This window comes from Aotus nancymaae, unplaced genomic scaffold (assembly GCF_030222135.1).
Source record: "Aotus nancymaae isolate 86718 unplaced genomic scaffold, 86718_ANA_hifiasm-v0.15.2.pri h1tg000076l, whole genome shotgun sequence".
NCBI lineage: Eukaryota > Metazoa > Chordata > Mammalia > Primates > Aotidae > Aotus > Aotus nancymaae.
The window spans coordinates 4,385,558-4,406,400 of NW_026988491.1; the positions used below are offsets into that span (position 1 = coordinate 4,385,558).

The 20,843-nt window shown below is 50.3% G+C and overlaps 1 protein-coding gene across 2 annotated transcripts; it reads left to right on the forward strand.

Moving 5' to 3' along the window:
• The first annotated feature begins 1,867 nt into the window (after positions 1–1,867).
• On the forward strand, positions 1,868–13,536 carry NEFH (neurofilament heavy chain). Of its 2 annotated transcripts, XM_064368326.1 has the most exons (5): positions 1,868–2,750; positions 4,816–5,015; positions 7,483–7,607; positions 11,098–11,596; positions 11,675–13,536. In XM_064368326.1, exons 1-5 carry the CDS (start codon positions 1,868–1,870, stop codon positions 12,953–12,955), a joined length of 2,988 nt encoding a protein of 995 aa, XP_064224396.1. In that variant the 3' UTR covers positions 12,956–13,536. The 2 variants fall into 2 exon arrangements, with proteins under 2 accessions (XP_064224396.1, XP_064224395.1); XM_064368325.1 differs by having other exon boundaries at positions 11,098–13,536.
• The last annotated feature ends 7,307 nt before the right edge of the window (positions 13,537–20,843 follow it).

The window sequence follows — 20,843 nt, forward strand, 5'->3', positions numbered from 1 at the left end:
AGCAGGAGTCTACAAACTCTCAAGGGGGTCTCAAGGCTCCCGACATCCCCAGGGGTCCTTTTGCAGGGGTCCCTATGCAGAAGGAGGAGAGCCCAAATGTGCGTGGGAGAACATCACAGAAAACAGAGAACTGGACCCCTACGGGAAGTCCAGGGAGGGGTCCCTAGCTCACTGTGTGACCCTACTGAATCACTCACTTCCCCTCTCAAGTCCCCAAAGCACAGTGTGCCTCCCTCCACTCCCGTAAAGGTAAAAGCGGAGGTTAAACTCCCCGCACCAGACAACAGCCCCTGTCCCCGGTGCTGAAGCGCCAGCCGCAGCGGCCACCACCACTCTCAAAGCATAAAACACGAGCCAAAACCAATAAAGAGCCAAATGTCACGGCCGTTGCAGGTCCTCCTTAATCCCGGGTACCCCTTTTTCTACCTAACATCCTATTGGGATGAGGGACTTGGGTACCCAGAAAGCATCCCACCACTTTTCTGGAAGTGAGAAGGGATGCCGACTCAGCTGCTTGCTTGTCCGTTATGGGGGTGGGGAAAGAGAGGACAAGTTGAGGCTGAGAAGATGCGGAGGGGGAAGGAGGAAGGAGGACTTCCTAGTGGTGGGAGAACGGCAAGATGTGGGTCCCTGTCCCCAATTTCCCCAGAGACCCCTCAAAGTGGAACTTCCTGGGGCAGTCGGGGGTCAGGAGTTGTAGCTTGTCTCTGGGGCAAGACCCCTTCGTTTCACAGATGGAAAAGCAAGGGTGGAAGGACACAGCTTGTCCAAGGTCATTCAGCCAGCAAACTGCCTAGCTGACCCCAGTGTGCAGAACCTGGCTCAGCTGACGTCCAGCACACCCATCATTTCCCCCCACCCCACACAGGGGCTCTCTCAGCTTCATGCCCAAGCCCCCCTACAGTATCCCCACTCCAAGTTCTCTGCCCCTCAAACTCAGCCCAGGTTTCTTCTGCCTGCCTATTCAGGGGACCCTCTGCCCGCTTTGCTGAGGGTCCGTCCCCTTTACTGGGGCTGGCAGCAGAGACTCCCATCTCCTCTCTTGGGGGCCACTGTAGACTTTTTAAAGAACGCTTTGCCCCCCCCAACCCCACCCATCCGGCGTTCCCTCTCTCCATCCTCTGCAGTGTCTCCCAAACCCCAGTTCAGGGTAGCCTTGCTATTCTCCCCAACTCCAGGCCTCCCTCCCTCTATTCCGGGGCTGGCCGTGGAGTTTCCTGAGCGCTCTCCAAGTGGCTCCTCTCCGTTAGGGAGAACATTGTACCTCCCCCGGTCAAGGGTCTCCTGTCTCTGTTCTATGAAACGTCGATGCCCCCATTCAGGACTGCCTTGCTCCCTCTTCTATTCCGGGGCTGGCTGCACCCCCTATCCTGAGGCCCTCTTTAACTATTCGGAAAGCCTCGTGTCTTCTCTTATACAGGAATCCCCTCATCCTAATGACTGCAATCTTCCATTGCCCCATCCTGAGGGCACTCTGCCCCTATTCCCATTAGGTCTCCTTGTACTCTCACTGTTCCAAGTCCCCTTTCTTATTCCGAACCCACTCTCAGGATCTTCGGACGCGCACCCGGGGGTCCTCACTGGCCCACTCCAGGAGTCCTCTGCCCGCTGCCCCAACCCCGGGGGTCTCCTCTGACGCAGCGTCGATTCCCTTTCCCTCCTCGGTCCCCTGCCCCGCCCCTCTCACTGCGGCGGAGCCGGTCGGCCGGGGGCCCGCAGGGGAGGAGGCGGAGAGGGCGGGGCCCTCCTCCCCACCCCCTCACTGCCAAGGGGTTGGACCCGGCCGCGGCGGCTATAAAAGGGCCGGCGCCCCGGTGCTGCCGCAGTGCCTCCCGTCCCGCCCCGGCCCCGCGCACCTGCTCTGGCCATGATGAGCTTCGGCGGCGCGGATGCGCTGCTGGGCGCCCCGTTCGCGCCGCTGCACGGCGGCGGCAGCCTCCACTACGCGCTGGCCCGAAAGGGCGGCGCAGGCGGGACGCGCTCGGCCGCCGGCTCCTCCAGCGGCTTCCACTCGTGGACGCGGACGTCTGTGAGCTCCGTGTCCGCCTCGCCCAGCCGCTTCCGCGGCGCAGGCGCCGCCTCGAGCACCGACTCGCTGGACACGCTGAGCAACGGGCCGGAGGGCTGCGTGGTGGCGGCAGCCGCGGCGCGCAGTGAGAAGGAGCAGCTGCAGGCGCTGAACGACCGCTTCGCGGGCTATATCGACAAGGTGCGGCAGCTGGAGGCGCACAACCGCAGCCTGGAGGGCGAGGCGGCGGCGCTGCGGCAGCAGCAGGCAGGCCGCGCCGCAATGGGCGAGCTGTACGAGCGCGAGGTCCGCGAGATGCGCGGCGCGGTGCTGCGCCTGGGCGCGGCGCGCGGTCAGCTGCGCCTGGAGCAGGAGCACCTGCTCGAGGACATCGCGCACGTGCGCCAGCGCCTCGACGACGAGGCCCGGCAGCGCGAGGAGGCCGAAGCGGCGGCCCGCGCGCTCGCGCGCTTCGCGCAGGAGGCAGACGCGGCGCGCGTGGAACTGCAGAAGAAGGCGCAGGCGCTGCAGGAGGAGTGTGGCTACCTGCGACGCCACCACCAGGAGGAGGTGGGCGAGCTGCTCGGCCAGATCCAGGGCTGCGGCGCCGCGCAGGCGCAGGTACAGGCCGACGCGCGCGACGCCCTCAAGTGCGACGTGACGTCGGCGCTGCGCGAGATCCGCGCGCAGCTTGAAGGCCACGCGGTGCAGAGCACGCTGCAGTCCGAGGAGTGGTTCCGAGGTGCGCAGGCGCGCGGGGGGGTGGGGAGGGGCACCCCCCGGCTGACCCCGCACGAGCGTCGGGGCGGTGTGACCCGAGGGGGCGTTGCAGGACTGCGTGTAGAGTCGCGTGCTGCTCAACTTCTCTCTGCGAAGTGCATAGCGCTAGTTAAATCACGGTTTTACTCTGGGTCTCTTGTGGAATGCCCCAACTCTGGGTTGTCCTTCGGTTGCCTTTTTCCAGGTTCTTTATGGCTGTACTTTAACTCTGAGTCCCCCACTTCTCTCTACACCAAGCTTGGGCGACCCCACTCTGAGGTCCCTCCCCCGTCAAGAACAAAGCAGTTTCCCTCTATAGCTCCAAAGTGGTGCAGGATTCCGGTCTGCAAGCGCCAGAGACTCTTAGCTCTTATAAGTAGCAAGCCTTCCCCGCCAACGCTGCCGTCCCCTCTCCTGCACCCTGCAGGGAACCCTATTCCTCTCACCCCTCCGTTCTACCTGCTCAGTGCTTAACCTCCCTACTTTAATCTTCCACTTGGGGTGGGGCAGGGCCTTTTCGCATCATTTCTTCCTAGGGGGAACCATTACCACAATCAATTACCTGTGGCCAAAGTGGCAGGTGGGCCCTTTCATGTTTTAATGTCCCCTTTCTCCTTTAGGGAAGCTGGGAGCCTCCCAAGTCTGCCCCTCCCCCAACTCCTTGCAGCCCTGAGTCAGCTAGATTGCACTGCCTTGAGGCTGTACCCGGCGGCTGCTGGGTGACCTTGATCAACGCTTGCCCTCTCTGATTTTCATTTCTTGTTGAGTTGAAAGAGTGGGGTATACCAGCTAGGCTGCTTAATCCGGGGAGTTCCTTGATCTCTCGCGAAACAGTTTATAAAACTTTGCATTGTTTTTGGGAGAGGGCAGAGGCTTCAATGATTTTCAAATGGGTCTGTGATCTACAATGGTTGAGAATCCTTAACCACCTTGATGGTTTCTAAGTCTTTGCCAGCACTAGCAGGGAAAGCCAGGCAAGCTGGGGTTTGGATGCTTAGTTTTTTCTGTTCCTTTTCCACTCCTCTGCAGAGCAGAACCTTACCATCCCCTCCTCCATCCCCGCAGCAAGGCTCCTCCCTGCGCAAACCTCTTTTGGGTTTGCCAGTCATAGGGGCAGGCGTCCCAGGATTTTTTTTTTTTTTCTTATTTTTAGTAGAGACAGGGTTTCTCCATGTTGGTCAGGCTGGTCTCGAACTCCCTACCTCAGGTGATCTGCCTGCCTCAGCCTCCCAAAGTGCTGGAATTACGGACGTGAGCCACCGTGCCTGGCTGCATCCCAGGATTTTACTGACCTACTCAGCTGGCTTCCTTCCTTCCTCCCTCCCCACCAAGATTTATGGCCTGGGTGCCACTTATCTGGGAATTTAGGATGCTCACTTTCAGGAGCTAGAGGCCAGTCTCCAGACCTCCACTGCCCCTGGAAGTTTTCCTGGGAACCAGGAGCTGGTTGTTGGCAGGGGCCGGGTGTGGCTACCATTGCTCAAGGGCAATGCGCAGCTAGGTGGAGAAAGGGACAGAAGGGTTAGCACCCAGGCCTCAGGCTCTGCAGTGACCTTGGACACTTCACGGAAACCTGTAAGGAAGGGACCATGGCTACAAGGTGACCTGATTGCTCACGGTACCCTCCTGCCTCCTAAAGGTTACAAGCTGATTAACTTGTTCAGCCATAAGCCTCCAGCCTCCAACTCAGTGTTAAGCCCCATGGACCAGGTATGACATCTGAACCCCCAACACTGCCAGGCCCTTGCTAGGAAGCTGGACCAGGCATTAGGACCTGGGTTTCCTCTGCCCTGCCCGGTTTTTGGATCCCACACTGAGGGAGACAGAGCCTGATCTTTGGGGATTTGAGTCCCAGCTCTGCCACTCACTGGCTGGGTGGCCTTGGGGAGTAGTCACTTGCCTTTATCTCACAGGACAGAGTGAGTCAAGCATCCAGGATGGTACCTGGCACCCAGTAGGTCAATCCATGTGTGTCACCTTCAAAGTCTGGACATTAGAACCCAAATACAGGTGTGTCTAACCCTGTGCCCTGCTCCCTTCTCCCCCAGTGAGGCTGGACCGACTGTCAGAGGCAGCCAAGGTGAATACAGACGCCATGCGCTCAGCGCAGGAGGAGATAACTGAGTACCGGCGTCAGCTGCAGGCCAGGACTACAGAGCTGGAGGCACTGAAGAGCACCAAGGACTCCCTGGAGAGGCAGCGCTCTGAGCTGGAGGACCGTCATCAGGCCGACATTTCCTCCTACCAGGTGGGCAGGGGCAAGGCAGACAGTCAGACTGCCTTACCTGATTGGGTAACCCTGGACAGGTGACTGCCCCTCACTGAGTAGGGTTGTAGCGGTTAAGACTGTGGCCCTTGGAGTCAGACATACCAGCACTTTCCTGCTGTGTGAGCGTAGGAAAGTTATCTAATTCTCTGAATCCAAATTCCTTTCCAGCAATGAAATAATAATAATAATAATAAGCCTGCTTTGCAGAGCTGGAAAGATTAAAGAGATAGACTTTTATTTATTTATATATTTATTTTGAGATGGAGTCTCACTCTGTTGCCCAGTCTGTAGTGCAGTGGCATGATCTCAGCTCCCTGCAACCTCTACCTCCTGAGCTCAAGAGATTCTTGTGCCTCAGCTTCCCAAGTAGCTGGGACTACAGGCGTGCTCCACCACACATGGCTGATTTTTGTATTTTTAGTACAGATGGGGTTTTACCACGTTGGCTAGTCTGGTCTCAAACTCCTGGGCGCAGGCAGTCCTCCCGCCTTGGCCTCCCAAAGTGTTGGGATTACTGGTGAGCCACTGTGCCTGGCCTCAAGAGATAGACTTTAAATGAGATTAGTGTACTTGTGAATGAGCTTGGCATTGTCTTCGCCATTCGATTCTTTCTAGATTTGAATCCCAGCTCTGCCACTCACTAGCTTGGTCTTGGTCACAACGGACATTTGGTAAAAAGCAACCAGTGTCTTTGGGTGGCCAGGGGAAGGCCTTGGCAGATTCCTCCTTTTAAAGATAACTGGTGGCTGGGCATGGTGGCTCATGCCTGTAATCTCAGCACTTTGGGAGGCCAAGGCGGGCAGATCACTTCAGGTTGGGAGTTTGAGAACAGCCTGGTGAATACGATGAAACCCTGTCTTTACTAAAAATACAAAAATCAGCTTAGCGTGATGGCTCACACCTGTAATCCCAGCTACTAGGGAGGCTGAGGAAGGAGAATCACTTGAACCCAGAGGCGGAGGTTGCAGTGAACTGAGATCATGCCACTGCACTCCAGCCTGGGCGACAGAGTGAGACTCTGTCTCAAAAATAAATAAATAAATAATACAAAAAAAATTAGCTGGGTGTGGTGGTGTGTGCCTGTAGTCCTAGCTACTCAGGAGGCTGAGGCACGAGAATCTCTTGTGCCCAAGAGTCAGGGGTTGCAGTGAGCCGAGATGGTGCCACTGCACTTCAGCCTGGGCAACAGAGTAAGAGTCTGTCTCAAAAAGTAAAAACTAAAAATAAAGACAACTGGTGAGAGAAAGTACCACTTTCTAAGAACTTAGCATGCAAGTAATATATAATATATAGTGATTATAGAAAATTTAGAAAATTGAGGAAAAAGAAGAGATGATAAAATTAGCCATAATAATTCACATTAAACAGTGGCTACAGTGGGCCTGGGGTTGGGAGAGAAATTTGAAGTGTCCCCAAATCCCAGGACCGAGTTTCAAGTTTGAATGTGCTACTGAGTGTCGTCTCAGTCATCAATGCTTACTAGACCCTGACTATGTGGCGAACACTGCGGCTCACTGGGGAAAGACAGGAGCAAAAGCAGACAAGGCCCTGCTCCCACTGTGCTTTTTTTTTTCTTCTTTTTTTGAGACACAGTCTTGCTCTGTAGCCCAGGCCAGAGTGCAGTGGCGAGATCATAGCTCACTGCAGCCTTGAACTACTGGGCTCCAGTGATCCTCCTGCCTCAGCCTCCTGAGTAGCTGGGACTACAGGTGTACATTACCATGCCCAGCTAATTATTTAATTTTTTTTCTAGAGATGAGGTCTCACTGTGTTCCCCAGGCTGGTCTTAAACTCCTGGGCTGAAGCCATCCTCCTGCCTTGGCCTCCTAAAATGCTGAGATTACAGGTGTGAACCACCAGAGTCTTGCCATGTTGCCCAGGCTGGAGTACAGTGGTGTGATCTCAGCTCACTGTAACCTCCACCTCCTGAGTTCAAGTAATTCTCCTGCCCTCAGCCTCTCAAGTAGCTGGGATTACAGGCATGCGCCACCACACTCAGCTAATTTTGTATTTTTAGTAAAGACAGGGTTTCACCATGTTGGCCAGGCTAGTCTCGAACTCTTGAACTCAAGTGATCCGCCTTCCCAAAGTGTTGGGAATACAGGCATGAGCCACCACTCCCATCCTCACTGAGCATTTTCTAAGTTCAAGATCTCCAAAAGTTCTCCCATTATCCTGCCAACCAAACCAGCAATAACCACTGTTGACGTCTGATGAATTTCATTCCAGACCTTTCCCAGGCTAAGGTCATTATTCAGCAGGATTTTTGCTCCAGATTGTTTCATGTCGACTATTGAGGACCTTACAGCTCTGACACAGTAGGGGTTGGCCCCAGTGAGCCTGGCTGGATGGGCCTGCTCTGGGGTTGCACAGCCTGCCGCAGCTTTCCTGGTACTGAGGGCCAGGCTCTGGCTGGCATGTGACATATATCACCTCTCCTCCCCAGGAAGCCATTCAGCAGCTGGACGCCGAGCTGAGGAACACCAAATGGGAGATGGCAGCCCAGCTGCGAGAATACCAGGACCTGCTCAATGTCAAGATGGCTCTGGATATAGAGATAGCTGCTTACAGGTGAGGTGCACAGGGGCCGTCACATGGTGGAGAAACCTTGTGTTCCTACCAGATGCTAAGCCTTGGGTTTCAAACCCCTGTTTAGGCAGCCACCTGTCTTAGGGACAAAAGTCTTTTAAAATTGCGGCAAAATAGACATAATATAAAATTTACCATTGAACCAATTTATTTATTTTATTTATTTATTTATGTTTAAGATGAAGTCTTGCTCTTTTGCCAGGCTGGAGTGCAGTGGTGTGATCTCAGCTCACTGCAACCTCTGCCTCCCAGGTTCAAGTGATTCTCCTGCCTCAGCCTCCTGAGTAGCTGGGATTACAAGCGCATGCCACCACACCCAGCTAATTTTTGTATTTTTTGTAGCTACAGGGTTTCACCATGTCAGCCAGACTGGTTTCGAACTTTTGACCTTGTGATCTGCCTGCCTCGGCCTCCCAAAGTGCTAGGATTACAGGTGTGAGCCACCGTGCCTGGCCTATTTATTTATTTTTTTGAGACAGAGTCTTACTGTGTCACCCAGGCTGGAGTGCAGTGGTGCTATCTCTGCTCATTGCAACCTCTCCCTCCCAGGTTCAAGTAATTCCTGTGCCTCAGCCTCCTGAGAAGTTAGGATTACAGGTGTCTGCCACCACACCTGGCTTATTTTTATATATTTTTTTAGTGGAAACGGGGTTTCACCATGTTGGCCAGGCTGGTCTCGAACTTGTGGTCTCAAGCCATCGGCTCACCTCAGTCTCCCAAAGTGTTGGGATTGCAGGTGTGAGTCACCATGCCCAGCCCCATTTAACCATTTTGAGTAGATGGTTCCGTGATATTAAGTACATTGACGTTACTGTGCAGCCATCACCATCGTCTGTCTCCGGAACTGTTTCATCATCCCAAACTGAAACTCCATACCCGTGAAACCGTCATTATCATTTTCTCCTTCCCGCAGCCCCTGGCAGCCACTGTTTTACTTTGTGAGAAACATGAGTCTTTTTTTTTTTTTTGAGATGGAGTCTCACTCACTCCTGTACGCCCAGGCTGGAGTACAGCAGTGCAGTCTCGGCTCACTGCAAACTCTTTCTTCTGGGTTCAAGTGATTCTCCTGCCTGAGCCTCCCGATTAGCTGGGATTACAGACGCACGCCACCACACTCGGCTAATTTTTGTATTTTTTGTAAAGACCAGGTTTCACCATGTTGGCCAGGCTGGTCTTCAGCTCCTAACCTCGGGTGGTCCACCCGCTGTGGCCTCCCAAAGTGCTGGGATTACAGGAGTGAGCCACTGAGCCCAGCCAATGAGTTTTGAGAGTGACTTTCATTCTGAAATGATTTAGAAGGGTGGAAGTTCCTCATCCCCTCTCCAAATCCAGCCAGTCAGAGGCCTGCTTAGGAGGCAAAAGAGGTGCTTGAGTTGTCAGGGGCCTTTAAAACTCTATCCTTTAGAGTTTCTTTGCTCTGCTCACTGTAACCTCTGCCTCCTGAGTTCAAGTGATTCTCCTGCCTCAGCCTCCCAAGTAGCTGGGATTAGAGGTGTATGCCACCACAGTCAGCTAATTTTTTTTTTTAAGATGGAGTCTCGCTCTGTTGCCAGACTGGAGTGCAGTGGCGTAATCTCAGCTCACTGCAACCTCTGCCTCTTGGGTTCAAGCGATTCCCCTGCCTCAGCCTCCCGAGTAGCTGGGACTACAGGCGTGCATAACCACGCCCAGCTAATTTTTTTTTTTTTTTTTTTTTTTTTTTTTGTATTTTAGTAGAGACGGAGTTTCACCATGTTGGCCAGGATGGTTTCGATCTCTTGACCTCGTGATCTGCCCACCTCAGCCTCCCAAAGTGCTGGGATTACAGGCATGAGCCACTATGCCCAGCCTAATTTTCGTATTTTTAATACACAGTTTCACCATGTTGGCCAGACTAGTCTTGAACTCCTGACCTCAAGTGATCCACCTGCCTCGGCTTCCCAAAGTGTTGGGAATACAGCAAGCATTCATTTCTTGGGGAAATAAAGTGGAGGTGATAATAAGAGCACCCATGTCATAGGGTTGTCAGGAAGAAGAGCTCATCCTGTTCCCAAGCTAATCCAGGAAGCACAGGTACCACTGGGCTGCCAGAGAGGGAGCCCTTAGTCAATGGCAGCCTTGAGAAAGCCAGTCTCAGGAATAAGACCTGGGGGAGCAGGGCTAAGGAGCAGGACTGATCACCCAAGGACCTGTCCCAATTGCTGACTGGTGAATCATGGCTTCCTACCTCTTGGCCTTCATCTGTAATCTTGCAGCTCAAAGCATGGCACATGAACAGTGCAATCGGCATCATTCAAGAGCTTATTAGAAAGATAGTCTCTCTCTTGGGTGTAGTGGCTCATACCTGTAATCCCAGCACTTTGGAAGACAGGACCAAGGAAGACAGATTGTTTGAGTTCAGGAGTTTGAGACCAGGCTGGGAGGTATGGCAAAATCCCATTTCTACAAAAAAAAAAAAAAAAAAAAAAAGATGGGCTTAATGGCACACGCCTTTAGTCCCAACTATTTGGGAGGCTGACATGGGAGGTGGGAGGATCACCTGAGCCCAGGAGTTTGAGGCTGCAGCGAGCTATGATTATACCACTGCACTCCAGTCTGGGTGACAGAGTGAAACCCTGTCTCAACAACAACAACAAAGACAGACTCTCAGGCTCCTCCCCAGACCGGCTGAATCAGAATCTGCATTTTGATAAGATCCCTGGTCATCTGGGAAGACCTGGTCTGAGGTGGTAACCCCCACACTTACTCTGATACAGGTACTCTGCCAAGTCTTTTCCATTCATTGTCTCACTGAAACAACCCTCTGGCCTAGGGACGCTGATGACCCTCTTTTTCCGATGAGGAAATTGAGGCTCAAAGAGTTTTTATGTCTTGGCCAAGGTCACCCATCTAGTGAGGAGCAAAGCCAAGAGGGGAAACTGGCCTCTACTCTATTCCTAAAACTCAAAAGATGGTAATATGGGGTGACAGGAGACCCTCGTGATTCAAATGTGGGAGCATTCTAAGACCTCTTAAACCCAGATTTATAAAAGGGGGATTGTTTGCTCAGGCTCCCAGGGGTCTTCTGAATAATATTTCAGTTTGAGGGATAATACATTTAACTTTAGTGAAATTTATTTAGGAGCTTTCTCTTGGCCATTTTTTTAGGGGGCAGAAGTTGTTTTACTTCAAAAGTTGTTTTATTTCAAAAGCTTAGTTGCATTGAAGAAGACCAGTTGCTCCAGCCTGGGCAACAGGTGAGAGTGAGAGACCCTGTTTCAAAAAAAAAAAAAAAAAAAAAAGGAGCAGTCCCACTGGGGTACACATTCTGGGTGGTCACTGGGATGATGTGCCAAGTGACCTTCTCCAGTCTCATAATGCCCACTGTTCATATTCCTGTTCCACCAAAATCCATATCATTTGATGTCAATGACCTTCAGGATAATCTAGGAAGAACCCAAGCAGTAAATTTGTTCTGAGTTGATAGTAATGTGTTCCATTATGCATCCTGCAGAAAACTCCTGGAAGGTGAAGAGTGTCGGATTGGCTTTGGCCCAATTCCTTTCTCACTTCCAGAAGGACTCCCCAAAATTCCCTCCGTGTCCACTCACATAAAGGTCAAAAGCGAAGAGAAGATCAAAGTGGTAGAGAAGTCTGAGAAAGAAACAGTGATTGTGGAGGAACAGACAGAGGAGACCCAAGTGACTGAAGAAGTGACTGAAGAAGAGGAGAAAGAGGCCAAAGAGGAGGAGGGCAAGGAGGAAGAGGGGGCTGAAGAGGAGGAGGCAGAACGGGGAAGAGAAGAAGCAAAGTCTCCCCCAGCAGAAGAGGCTGCATCCCCAGAGAAGGAAGCCAAGTCCCCAGTGAAGGAAGAGGCAAAGTCACCAGCTGAGGCCAAGTCCCCAGAGAAAGAGGAAGCAAAATCTCCAGCTGAGGTCAAGTCCCCCGAGAAGGCCAAGTCCCCAGCGAAGGAAGAGGCAAAGTCACCGGCTGAGGCCAAGTCTCCAGAGAAGGCCAAGTCCCCAGCAAAGGAAGAGGCAAAGTCACCAGTAGAGGCCAAGTCTCCAGAGAAGGCCAAGTCCCCAGCAAAGGAAGAGGCAAAGTCACCAGTAGAGGCCAAGTCTCCAGAGAAGGCCAAGTCCCCAGCGAAGGAAGAGGCAAAGTCACCGGCTGAGGCCAAGTCTCCAGAGAAGGCCAAGTCCCCAGCGAAGGAAGAGGCAAAGTCACCAGCTGAGGCCAAATCCCCAGAGAAAGAGGAAGCAAAATCTCCAGCTGAGGTCAAGTCCCCTGAGAAGGCCAAGTCCCCAGCAAAGGAAGAGGCAAAGTCACCAGTAGAGGCCAAGTCTCCAGAGAAGGCAAAGTCACCGGCTGAGGCCAAATCCCCAGTGAAGAAAGAAGCAAAATCTCCAGCTGAGGTGAAGTCCCCTGAAAAGGCTAAGTCCCCAGTGAAGGAGGAAGCAAAGTCCCCCGAGAAGGCCAAGTCACCAGAGAAGGAAGAAGCAAAATCTCCAGCTGAAGTCAAGTCCCCCGAGAAGGCCAAGTCTCCAGTGAAGGAAGAAGCAAAGTCCCCCGAGAAGGCCAAGACTCTTGATGTGAAGTCTCCAGAAGCCAAGACCCCAGCAAAGGAGGAAGCAAAGTCCCCTGCAGACAAATCCCCCGAAAAGGCCAAAAGCCCTGTCAAGGAGGAGGTCAAGTCCCCAGAGAAGGCGAAGTCTCCCCTGAAGGAGGATGCCAAGGCCCCTGAGAAGGAGATCCCAAAGAAGGAAGAGGTGAAGTCCCCAGTGAAGGAGGAGAAGCCCCAGGAGGTAAAAGTCAAAGAGCCCCCAAAGAAGGCAGAAGAGAAAGCTCCCACCACACCAAAAACAGAGAAGGACAGCAAGAAAGAGGAGGCACCCAAGAAGGAGGCTCCAAAGCCTGAGGTGAAGAAGGAACCTGCCATTGAAAAGCCCAAAGAATCCAAAGTTGAAGCCAAAAAGGAAGAGGCTGAAGATAAGAAAAAGGCAGCCACCCCAGAGAAGGAGGCTCCTGCCAAGGCGGCGGTGAAGGAAGACGCTAAACCCAAAGAGAAGACAGAGGTGGCCAAGAAGGAACCGGATGATGCCAAGGCCAAGGAACCCAGCAAACCAGCAGAGAAGGAGGCGGCCGCGGCAGCACCGGAGAAAAAAGACAGCAAGGAGGAGAAGGCCACCGAGGCCAAGAAGCCTGACGAGAAACCCAAGACAGAGGCCAAAGCCAAGGAGGATGACAAGACCCTCTCAAAGGAGCCCAGCAAACCAAAGGCGGAAAAGGCTGAAAAATCCTCCAGCACAGACCAAAAAGACAGCACGCCTCCCGAGAAGGCCACAGAAGACAAAGCCGCCAAGGGGAAGTAAGGCAGGGAGGAAGAAACGTCCAGAGCAGCCAAAGAAACTCGGAAGGGTCCCGGAGCTCAAGAATTACAGTAACATAATTTTCACTTTTTTTCTCTTTATGTAAGAAGAAACTGCTAAGATGACGGGGCCTCCTTCTTCAAACAGGAACTTCTGTCAGCAGTATGTTAGCAAGAGAGGGCACTCCCAGCCCCCTGCCCCCACACCCTCCCCAGGTGATGGACAATTATGTTATGATAGCTTATGTAGCTGAATGTGATATATGCCGAATGCCACACTTAAAACACTTGACTATAAAAACGGCCCCCCCTTCCAAATAAGTGCATTTATTGCCTCTATGTGCAACTGACAGATGACCGCAATAATGAATGAGCAGTTAGAACACATTATGCTTGAGATGTCTTAACCTATTCCCAAATGCCTTCTGTTTTCCAAAGGAGTGGTCAAGCCCTTGCCCAGAGCTCTCTATTCTGGAAGAGCGACCCAGGTGGGGCCGGGCACTGGCCACTGAATTATGCCAGGGCGCACTTTCCACTGGAGTCCACGTTCAATTGCTTCTGTGCAATAAAACCAAGTGCTTATAAAATGAAAATGTTGCCACTGTTATTTATTCTCTTCCCCTGGAAAGGCTAGGGGCAGAGCAGGGGAGGTCTGTATGTGACACCCGAGACTGCGTGGGACTGAGTGAGCATCAGTTCTCTCGTGGGTCTAGAGCGACTTGCATGGTCTCTCTGGTGCTATTTCCTGGGCACAAACCATGTAGCAGGCAGTGTGCTAGGGGCTTTGTTTTTATGATTGTAGACAGGTGGCCTGGTGTCTGATTTCTCAGTGTGGTCTGTGGAATGCCTTCATCAGCATCACTTGGGAACATTATAAAAGTATACACTCCAGCAGGACATGATGGCTCATGCCAATGAGGCCAAAGTGGGAGGATCACTTGAGCCCAGGCAGCCTAGGCAACACAGTGAGACTCCATCTCAAAAAAAGTTGTTTTTTTTTTAATATTAGCTGGGGTCGGGCATGGTAGCTTTCGCCTATAATCCCAGCATTTTGGGAGGCCGAGACGGGTGGATCACTTGAGGTTACGAGTTTGAGACCAGCCTGGCCAACATGGTGAAACCCCATCTCTACTGAAAACACAAAAATTGGCTGGGCACAGTGGCTCATGCCTGTAATCCCAGCACTTTGGGAGGCCGAGGCGGGTGGATCACGAGGTCAAGACATCGAGACCATCCTGGTCAACATGGTGAAACCCCGTCTCTACTAAAAATACAAAAAATTAGCTGGGCATGGTGGCGCATGCCTGTAATCCCAGCTACTCAGGAGGCTGAGGCAGGAGAATTGCCTGAACCTAGGAGGCGGAGGTTGCGGCGAGCCGAGATCGCGCCATTGCACTCCAGCCTGGGTAACAAGAGCGAAACTCCATCTCAAAAACAAACAAACAAAAGAAAAACAAACAGGCCAGGTGCACTGACTCACACCTATAATCCCAGCACTTTGGGAGGCTGAGATGGGTGGATAACGAGGTCAGGAGTTCAAGACCAGCCTGGCCAACACAGTGAAACCCCGTCTCTACTGAAAATACAAAAGTTAGCTGGGCACAGTGGCAGGTGCCTGTAATTCCAGTTATTCATGAGGCTGAGTCAGGAGAATCGCTTGAACCTGAGGGGGGCAGAGGTTGCAGTGAGCCAGATTGCGCCACTGCACTCCAGCCTTGGCAACAGAGTGAGACTCCATTTAAAAAAAAAATTAGCTGGGCATGGTGGCAGGCACCTGTAATTCCACCTACTTGGGAGGCTGAGGGATGAGAATCGCTTGAACCTGGGAGGCAGAGGTTGCAGTGAGCCAAGATTGCACCACTGCACTCCAGCCTCGGCAATAGAGGAAAAAAAAGAAAGAGAAAATCAGCTGGGTATGGGGCACACACTTGTGGTCCCAGCTACTAGGGGCTGAGGTGGGAGGATTGTTTTAACCCAGGAGTTCAAGGCTGCAGTGAGCTATGATCACACACTGCACTCCAGCCTGGGTGAAAGAGTGAGACCTTTTCTCCAAAAAACACACACAGAGAGAGAAATGGCTTTGATTCATTGGCTCTTCATTATCAAACATGCCCAATGACTCTATGAAAACCTAAGCATTAATTTTCTAGCAGCTCTGCCCTAGGGAAATCAGATAGACCTCCACAGGCCCTGGCACATAGCTACAGCATTTGAATATCAAACTGGGATCTAAGACCCAGGAAATTCCCATGTGTCTTGTCTGAAAAAAGTTACAGTTAGTTGAGAACCTCAAAATACTTACAATGAAGACAAGTACCATTTGTTGAGATAACCACGTTTTTACATAAATTCCCTCCAGTCCACATGGGCATTTTTCAACGTAGAGATTCTGATGCCTATTTTATTGGTGAGAAAACAGGTGAGGTGAGTTGCCCAGAGCCACACAGCTAGTTAGTGATAGTGCCAGAATTTGAACCCAAAGCTTAACTCCAGAGTCCATGTTTTCTATAGTACCATGCCACAGAATCCTGAGCAAGCTGCTTTGGGGCTTCATTGGTTTAATTTTGGTCATCAAATGACTACTGTGTCAGGTGTCAACTGTCCCAATTTACCTGGGATATAGGAGTTTCCCAAGATATAGGACCTTCAGTGTTAAAACCAAGAAAGTCCTGGGCAAATGGGGATGAATTGTTCCCCCTAATGTTTGGGCAGTCATCCTGGCACATTTCAGAATATTGCAAGTGACAAAACCTAAAAGCAACATTCAAGGGCTGAAGTGAAGTCACCAGACTTGGTCACGTCTTAGCTCTCAGGTCTGTTTACCTCAATATTGGCATCTGTGATAGGCTTCCTCTACGATGGCTCCAATGGCCAGGCGCTTGTAATCCCAGCACTTTGGGAAGCTGAGGCAGGAGGATTGCATGAGACCAGGAGTTTGAATCCAGCCTGGGCAACATAGACCCTGTCTGCAAAAAATTAAACAACAACAACAAAAACTATTTGGCATGGTGGTGCATGCCTGTAGTCATAGCTACTTAGGAGACTGAGGCAGGATGATTGCTTGCGCCCAGGAGCTCAAGGTTACAGTGAGCTATGATTGCTATCACTGTACTCCAGCCTAGGTGACAGCAAAACCCTGTCTCTAAGAAATAAATTAAAAATTTATACAATAAAATGGTTCCCAACAATTCCCACCTCCCGTTATTCATGCTCTTTTGTAATCCCCTCCTATTCAATGTAGGCCTGACCTAGTAATTTGTTCTAATGAGTAGCATATGGCAAAATGATGGAATATTATTTCAGTTAGTAGTTTACAAGACGATTCTGGCTTCTGTTTTGCTTGCTCTCACTCTGATGGAAGCCAACTACCATGTTGTGAGTTGCCCTAAGGAGAGACCCACATGGTAAGGAACTGAAGGAGCCCTTTGGCCAATAGCCAGTAAGGAACTGAGGTCCTAAATTCAACAAGAAACTGAATTCTACTAATAACCACATGAGTGAGAATGGAAGCAGATTCTTCCCAGCTGAGCCATCAGATGAGACTGCAATGCCATCTAACACCCTGACTGCAGCCTTGTGAGAGGCCTTAAGGAAGAGTCATCCAGCTAAGCATGCCTGGATAATAATAAATGTTTGTTGTTTGAAGTCACCAAGTTTTTGGGTAATTTGTTACACAGAAATAGATATAACTAAACTTCTCTTTCAGAAGGGCCTTCTCTTCATGGAGATCCTCAGCTATGATAGGCTTATATTCTTCCAGGTACAAAACAAATTCTGTTCAAACCAGTCCAAATCAAAGTGTGAGAAGTAAGTCTCAGTGGCAGATTGGGTCATGTGCCCATCCTGAAATTAATTGCTGTGGCCAGGGAGGATGGAACACACTGATTGGACCTGCTGGGTCCCATGCCCAACTCTAGATCCAGGAATGGAGTCAGCCCATCTGAACCACATAAATCGGACCTGACATTTCAGAACCCAAGGGTAGAGAGACTCCTAAGAGCTTCCAGAGAGAGAGAAAAAAAAGCAGCGTCAAGAATCAAAATGGCCCCAAACTTCTCAGCAGCAATGGTGGACACTGCTTAGAAGCTTAGAATCCTATACAGATAAATCATAAATCAAGCATGAGGGTAGAAAAAGGACAATTTCAGGCTTAAGAAGTCCCCAAAAATTACTTCCCATAAGTTACTGGAGGACATGCTTCAATAAAAAGTGAGCATAAACCAGGAAATAGAAACTCTGGGAATACAGAAAACAGGCTATGCAAATAAGACAGAAGGGACTCTTCAGGTTGATGACAAAGAGAAATTGAAGGACAATAGCTGTGCAGTCTCTATCCAGATTGGAGTGAATCTGGGGGAAGAGGGGAAGTTCTGAGAAAAAAACTGACAAATTATTAACATGATTGAACATGGGTAAAATTGAATTGAAAATCTTTTACTGGGCCAGGAACAGTGGCTCACGCCTATAATCCCAGCACTTTGAGAGGCAGAGGTGGGTGGATCACAAGGTCAGGAGTTTGAGACCAGCCTGGCCAACATGGTGAAATCCTGTCTCTACTAAAAATACAAAAATTAGCCAGGCATGGTGGTGTCCACCTGTAGTCCCAGCTACTTGGGAGGCTAAGGCAGGGAGAATTGCTTGAACCCGAGAGGCAGAGGTTTCAGTGAGCCGAGATTGAGCCACTGAACTCCAGCCTGGGCAACAGAGCAAGACTCTATCTCGAAAAAAAAAAAAAGAAAAGAAAGTCTTTTATTGAACCTCTGGAGACTGTGAGAATATTTAGTCAATTGCAAAGACAACAAAACAAATAATAAAAGGGAGGCAAACATTAACCTCAGGAGAAATAAAAAATTGTGTGTAAAAAGAAGTGTAATTATTATATACTAGCCAATTCAATAGGTAACAGTATTTACCTAATAGTAACAAAAGCAACGAATATGGATTATACCAAAAAGTAAGCTAAATAAATGGGAAAGATGGGGAAAGGGACAAAGGGATGTGTGACTGATCAAAAATACTCATCTCAGCTGGATGTGGTGGCTCATGCCTATAATCCCAGCACTTTGGGAGGCTGAGGTGGGCCGAGTGCTTGAGCCCAGGAGTTCAAGACCAGCCTGGCTAACATAGTAAGACCTCATCTCTACTAAAATAAATGAAAATTAGCTGGCCATGGTGGCCTGTGCTTGTAGTCCCAGAGGCTGAGATGGGAGGATAGCTTGAGTCTGAGAGTTTGAAGCTGCAGCAAATTCTGATGAAGCCACTGCACTCCATCCTGGGCAACAGACAGAGACCCTGTCTCAAATAAAGTTTCCCTGGGTGACCCTTACTTAGAAAACCTACATTTATTTATTTATGTATTTATTTTTCTTTCTTCTTCTTCTTTTTTTTTTTTTTTTTGAGATGGAGTTTCGCTCTGTAGCACAGGCTGGAGTGCAGTGGCACAATCTTGGCTTACTGCAACCTCTGCCTCTTGGGTTCAAGTGATTCTCCTGCCTCGGTCTCCTGAGTAGCTGGGATTACAGGCACACACCACCATGCCAAGATAATTTTTGTATTATTGGTAGAGACAGGGTTTCACCATGTTTGTCAGGCTGGTTTTGAACTCCTAACCTCGTGATCAGCCCACCTCAGCCTCCCAAAGTGCTGGGATTACAGGCATGAGCCACCATACCTGGCATATTTATATTTTGAGATAGAGTCTTGCTCTGTTGCCCAGGCTAGAGTGCAGTGGTGCCATCTTGGCTCACTGCAACCTACCCCTCTCAGGCTCAAGCAATTCTCCTGTCTTAGCCTCCCAAGTAGCTGATACCACAGATGCGTACCACCATGCATGGCTAATTTTTGTATTTTTGGTAGAGAAAGAGTTTCGCCATGTTTCCCAGGCTTGTCTCGAACTCCTGAGCTCAAGCAATCCACTCACCTCAGCCTCCCAAAGTGCTGGGATTACAGGTGTAAACCACTGCACTCCACATCATCTGCATTATTTCTGTTGGAAATGATCAAAACAGAATCAAACTAGTTTGAGCAAAATACTTATGCTGCTGCTGATGATAAATATATTAGCTCACATAACCAAGGAGTTCAAGAAGGTTGAATCACAGCTGGGCGCAGTGGCTCACGCTTGTAATCCCAGTATTTTGGGAGGCCACAGTATTTTGGGAGGCCAAGGTGGGAGGATCGCCTGAGGTCAGGGGTTCAAGACCAGCCTGGCCAACGTGGTGAAGCCCCCGTCTCTACTTAAAACACAAAACTTAGCTGGGTGTGGTGGTGCACACCTGTAATTCCAGCTACTTGGAAGGCTGAGGCAGAAGAATCACTTGAACCTGGGAGGTGAAGGTTGCAGTGAGCCAAGATTGTGCCACTGCACTCCAGCCTGGGGAACAAAGCAAGACTCTGTCTAAAAAAAAAAAAAAAAAAAAAAGGTTGAATTGCTTCAGGAATGGCTGGATCGAGGGGAACTCTCAAATGATGTTCCTTAGGAAGTTGTCACTCATTTCTCCATCTCTCAGCTGCTTCCTTTTGCATAGGCTTGACTGTCAGGCAGAACATGTCCATGTGTTCTCCAGAAGCTTTGGGTTTATATCCTACCAAGTTAGCAAACTCAGGGGAGAAAAAAGAACTCTAGTTCAATATTCCAGGAAAAGTTCAGGGTTTGGTTCTCATTGGCTGGTAGGGTCATGTGATCCTCCTTGAACCAATGCACGAGACACTCACGAGCTTGACAGAGTTCACCTGCTCATCCCTGGAGCTAGGGAATATGTCAGACCCCTCAGCCTGAAATTGAGAGTTTGAGAGGGGAGTTTCCCAAAGAAAAATAGAAGTACTTTTAGCAGGAGAAAAAGGAGTGGATCCTGGACATTGGTAATGATAAATGTCCACAGTGGATGGAGTGCACGTAGCAGAAGAGCCAAAGGAATGATAATACCCGGCGTTAGCAGCTACACAGAGAAACCTGAACTTTCTGGAACTAATTCTTGGAATGAAAATCTTCCAGGAAGGCAATCTAACGAGATATATCAAAAGCATTAAAAGCTTAGTCTTGGCCAGGTGCGGTGGCTCACGCCGGTAATCCCAGCACTTTGGGAAGCGGAGGCAGGTAGAACACGAGGTCAAGAGAAAGAGGAGACCATCCTGGCCAACATGGTGAAAAGCCGTCTCTACTAAAAATACAAAAATTAGCTGGGCGTGTTGGCATGTGCCTGTACTCCCAGCTACTCAGGAGGCTGAAGCAGGAGAATTGTTTGAACCTGGGAGGCTGAGGTTGGAGTGAGCTGAGACCGCACCATTGCACTCCAGCTTGGGCAACAGAGTAAGAAATTGTCTTAAAAAAAAAAAAAAAAAAGCTTATTCTTGGTGCTGGGCGCGGCACCTTATGCTGTAATCTCAGTGGGCGGTTTACTTGAGGTTAGGAGCTTGAGACCAGCCTGGCCAACATGGTAAAACCCTGTCTCTACTGAAAAAAAAAAAAAAATTAGCCAGGCGTGGTGGCGAGTGCTTGTGTCCCAGTTACTCGCAGGCTGAAGCAGGAGAATCGCTTGAACCCGGGAGGCGGAGGTTGCAGTGAGCCAAGATTACACTGCAGCCCGGGCAACAGAGTGAGACTCTAGCTCAAAAAAAAAAAAAAAAAAAAGAAAAAGAAAGAAAGAAAATCAATGTAATACACTACCTTAAAAAATGAAGGGGAGCTGGGCATAATGGCTCGCACCTATAGTTCCAGGTACGTGGGAGGCTGAGGTGGGAGAATCGCTTGAAACCTGGAGTTCAAGGCTGCAGTGAGCTTTGATCGCACCACTGCACTCCAGCCTGGGTGACAGAGCAACACCCCGTCTCTAAAACAAAAAACAAAAAACCAATGGTGAATGACTGAAAACTTTCCCCTAAGATCAGGAAGA